This window comes from Formica exsecta, unplaced genomic scaffold (assembly GCF_003651465.1).
Source record: "Formica exsecta isolate Colony F162 unplaced genomic scaffold, ASM365146v1 scaffold117, whole genome shotgun sequence".
Taxonomy (NCBI): Eukaryota; Metazoa; Arthropoda; class Insecta; order Hymenoptera; family Formicidae; genus Formica; species Formica exsecta.
In genome coordinates this window covers 534954-540177 of record NW_021848510.1, presented here as the reverse complement: position 1 = coordinate 540177, position 5224 = coordinate 534954, and the positions used below count along the sequence as shown (strand labels likewise).

The window sequence follows — 5224 nt, the reverse complement described above, 5'->3', positions numbered from 1 at the left end:
TTTTTTTTTTTTTTTTTTTTTGCTACGAGGTGAAGTGTCATCTTCAATGCTTCAATTATTATATGTACATGTCATGTCAAATGTCAAAATGTATGTATAAGAATATCTTTTGCTTCCTCATAGAGGAAGCTTTGTTTTCGTGACAAAATTTTTTTTTTTTTATTTTTTTTATACATGTTAAGTTTTATGAACATTTTATAGTATCAATAATAATATTCTGTGTACATTCAAAGGCTAGTTTGTGCAGTAAGGCTACTGCACTTCATGCTATCAGGAGAATTTTAATGTTTCCGATTGGAGACATAAAGATACATAAAAAGGAGATATAAACATGCTTTTTAATGTTTATACAAAATTAACTTAATTTTTTTCTTTACATGTTTTACATGAAACAATTTGTAACAATACTAATGTTCTATCTCAATATTAAAAGTGAATATGCAAAATGTAAAACATATGTATATGAATATATAATGATTCATCAATTGTTATTGCAGTAGACGTGTGTTTGTGGTTTGTTCTTATGTAACCATCTGACTATATTATACTACAAGATTGAATGTCATCCCTTTTTTTTTTTTTCTCTTTATATGAATGTTTTCAAACATACTTTAATCTTGAAATCATATTGAAGAAACATGTGAAATATTTAATAATTCGTATAATATACATCCAAAAATTTTGTAACAGCATTTGACTGACATTGCATTATTTTTTTAGCCACCCAGATGGGCATGTTTTTTATGTGCACTCGGTCTATTTATATATCAGAGTTTAGATGCTATCGATGGTAAACAGGCTAGGAGAACTGGCACATCTACACCATTGGGTGAATTATTTGATCATGGATGTGATTCGATATCAACAGGTAGACAACATTGTTACATTGTTTCATATTTTTACTTTGTCTAAAATATTTAAATAAATAATATTTATTATATTCTTTCAGTGTTTGTTGCTTTGTCAGCATGTATAGCAGTACAATTAGGATACTACCCAACGTGGATGTTTTTCCAGTGTTTCTGTGCAATGACACTATTCTATTGTGCTCATTGGCAAACCTATGTTTCAGGTACTTAAAACAGAAATAAAGTGTAGTTGTTAAAGCTTCTGCACAATGGATTCAGTTATGTATTATAATAAAATTTCATTGTTTTATTTTTAAATAGGTTCCTTAAGATTCGGTAAAGTGGATGTAACGGAAGCACAATTTACTATCATAACTATCCATCTGATTTCCGCTATCTTTGGTCCAGAGATCTGGATGATGGAGGTTGTATTACTTTTAATTACGCTTTTTATATTTTGGCAGAAATATCTTGTGCAGTAGTTGGTAGATCACGTTTTGTGTAACTTTTTAGTATTCTACATGGTTATAGCTTGCTAATCTATTCCATGTATTTTGCCACTTTCAAAGCATAATCAGAAAATCATTATTTCTCGTACACTCGTAAATTATTGCTAACACAAGGTATTTGTTCAATTTTTTACAATCACGCTATTATAACTGCTTGCAATATATAGGACAATTCAATTTCTACAAAAATTATTTGTATAGTAGTATTTTCTTGTCGAAAACAATTGAATAGTCCTGTATATTTCAATTTAAAAAGTGTAACTCATGGTACAAAATGAGAGCATCAAATTTTAAATATATATATATGTATGTATGTATGTATATCATGGGTTCCACATTCTACTTGGTAAGTAAGTTTTTAATGGCTTATATATTGATGTTTATAACACACATATTTATTTTATTACATTTGCCGATTCCATATAGATAGTATAGAAAATTAGTCCATTCATTTCTTTTTTTAAATATGTTAAAAATATATAATGGAAAAAAATTTTGCATTGTTTATGATAAGATTGTTTATATGCTCTGAATTTGATTTACAATTTACATCTCACAGTATCTCTTTTTCATACACATACACCAAATTTAAACAGGATATCTTACAATATTGACAAGTTATATTTTGCGCTGTTTAAAAGGAAAATTTTATTTCTTAACCAAAAGAGATCTTGTCTTGAAACCTGGCCGTCATGATACACATATGCTAAAATTATAATGAAATTGTTAGGCATTATTTTTTACACGAGTTTAATAAGGGTATTTTTTGCAGATACCATTCTTAGATGGTTTTATATTTAAGTATTTATTAGGAGTTATGACAGTGGTGTGTGCACTGACAAATTTATATTCTATATTCTCGGTGATTTTCACCGGAGGAGTGGGCAAGAATGGTTCCACTGTGGCTGTAAGTTCGTTAATTAGATTGTTCTTTCGTTGAACATGCAGAAATGGGAGCAGCATGGCATGAGGAGCGGCGCTAAGATTACTTCTTTACTGCAAAATATTTACTGATTAACACACATTTTTACTTCGTATCCCTTACTAAATTACATTCCCTCTACACCCCCGTTTTTGATACCCCCTACAATTCCTGCAATTTTCATAACGGACTGTATGTGCCATTATATGACCAATAATTATATTTATTTCGTATTTAAATTCGCATTTCTCAAATTTTCAGCAAATTGTTGTGTTGTAAAAAGATAGGAAAATGTGAACTTTTAGTAATGCAAAACCCTTTTATTTTTCAATATAAAAAGTAGACTTAGTTTTCTATGATTATTTTGATATTTTGTTTATGATGAAAAATCTCGTGATGTTAAATTTCTTTATAAATGCATAACACAATGCTCTTTTGAAACAATTTCAAAAATTACACAGAATATATCTTTGAAATTTTAGTAAAATTACAAATTTATGTGTAAATATAGTGTGATTGCTTAAAAGATTTATGCAACAAATTAATCAGACTAATTTTGCAATATTTGTTTGCATGCGTTATCATGATCAACAATCAATCAATAAATAATTTATATATTTCTATCTAACGTATATTTATTATTCATTTATCGATAGCTGTAATAACAAAAAAATGTTTAAATGCACATGTAAATGCGTGTGTAATAGTGCACAAGAAATTGTACAAAAAATATTTTTAGTAAGGATTTATAATAAATATACATTACATTTTTCTCATAGTATACTTTTTAAAGAAAGTATTATAGTAAACACATTTCCATATATATAGTATATCAGATCATATACTGAGTCTGTGAGAAGAACTTGTGCATTAGGTATAATAAAAAAGTAATAGCTTTTCTTTATGACGGATACTGTGATGCGCATTGAATATATAGAAAAAGTGAGATAATCTTTAACATTCGTGATTCATCGTGCAATAATTAGCTGCTCCCTCGTCTCATAATCTCTTTTCATAACAATGAGAAAGATAAGCATGTTCTATTTATAATTTATATGCAGTAAATACGACCACAGATAGAACTAAGTCCATCCAATCGTAGCAATTATTGCGATACCATGATGTTGACAGTTATAATTTGTGAAGGTTTATATAAAATATGTATTATATACTTATATATATACACACGAGAGAACAATGTAACGAACAATTTTCATCACAAACGAAGATCTTGTGGCTTTGTTTAGATCCCTGTGCTCGGTGTAGGCACACTCAATAACTACATAGCAGTGATCTTTTATGCAGGCTACGTTCAGGTGTTCCTTGAATTCTGTAAAGTCTTTGAATCTGGTGGGATTGGAAAAAATGGTTCCACGATTGCAGTAAGTCCCCAAGAAATGGCGTTCACAATATAGAGCAATACATTCTTATATCTTTTGCCATTTTATATACAGTAGAAATGTTGTCTGTTTCCTACATTTTTTCTCTTTTTGCTTGCTGTCCTATCTATCGATCTCTTGTACCTGGGAAACTTACACATTGGGTGTACGGTTGTTATTACTAAAATAATATTGATGTATGCCCCACCTGCATATTAAGCTACCAGAGTGATTACATTTCAATATCTTGCATAATTTATATAAACGCTTTTGTTTGCCTAATATATGAAAAGCTTAATATATATAACAAACTCTTTAAATAATTTCTTTTGTTCCAGAAATTTATTGTTATCTACTATTAGCATACCATTGATGTAAGAATATAATTGTAATCTGGATAAAAATTATTGATTTTAAATGAAAAAATGTCAAGTTACTAATTTTTATGATATTTTACAATATTACATACTTTTTACAATATTACAATATTACATACTACATTTAATTATATGTGAGACGGAGTTTTTAAATCACTGATTTTAATGAGCAGATGAAATTATCTGCATTTAAGCAAGAATGATATTATTCAGATATATGCCGAACAGTTCATTGGAACCTGCTATATGTAGTTCTTATTTTTTACGGAGAGTAGTGATGCCTGCAAAGGAACGTATGATGTGTGTATTACATTATATGTAAAACAAGAAGATAGCAAACACACGTTTGTGTATGATCGAATGCCGCACAGTGGTAGAGTTTTAATCTTTTCGATGCTCTTCTTGGATCTTTGATCACGTGTCGAATTCGGGTCTCGCACTTATCACGTTTTACATATTCCTGAAACAGCGAATATTTTCACTCACATCTTTATATATCTATATTTTATAGATAAATCTCTGTGAAGAGATATTATTTTTTTTTTTTATATATTCGCGATTGAGAGAATTATAAAAGACTACATCTTATATATATATATATATATATAACATACCCCTTGATTTAACAGAAAAAACAATTAGAGTATTCCAAGGATGGTTCGTTCGCTCTGTATTTTCTGCCATTTCATCTGATATCGATAGATTTAAATTCTTTCTGAGCTTCAGAACTTCTCAATGTTGAGCCTGTGACAGCAACTACAGCACGTTTCCTACTAGACTGCAAACGAATCGCAAACTGTCACGTTCGTACATGTTCACCGAATGTTGACCTAACCTAATCTCTCGCGAAATCCTTACAGCAGCCGCATTTAGGTAACGTGTATTTAGATGGGCGGTCTTTAACATCCACGAATATTGAAGTGAGACAACGCACTGTTTTGCGAATTTTGACATTATACGAAGATATACGAAACAAGTGGTTTGAATGCTCGCGAACATTCTGGAACTTTCCTTGTCAAACGCTAGGGACTAGGGAACTCAATGTTTCTCGCGCATGCGTGCATTCGACGTAGTCTCTTCGAAATATAAAAAGGCATCTTTAAGCCCGTATCAGACTACGTATTGAAGATTGAAATTTGACCAATCAGGATAAAAGGAACTAAAATTTCCTTGTCCTGATTGGTCAAAT

At 29.9% G+C, this 5224-nt stretch overlaps 1 protein-coding gene across 5 annotated transcripts in view; it reads left to right on the top strand.

Moving 5' to 3' along the window:
• Nucleotides 1–5224, top strand: part of LOC115239699 (cholinephosphotransferase 1) — an 18012-nt gene that overhangs the window by 2702 nt on the left and 10086 nt on the right. For 2 of the 5 annotated variants that reach the window (XM_029814375.1, XM_029814385.1), the window contains exons 2-5: nt 721–868; nt 950–1072; nt 1170–1273; nt 3527–3661. In XM_029814375.1, the coding sequence (XP_029670235.1) occupies nt 721–868; nt 950–1072; nt 1170–1273; nt 3527–3661 (510 nt within the window). Of the gene's footprint in view, nt 1–720; nt 869–949; nt 1073–1169; nt 1274–2129; nt 2265–3526; nt 3662–5224 lie in introns of all 5 variants that reach the window. The other 3 variants (XM_029814401.1, XM_029814368.1, XM_029814393.1) reach the window with 3 other exon arrangements.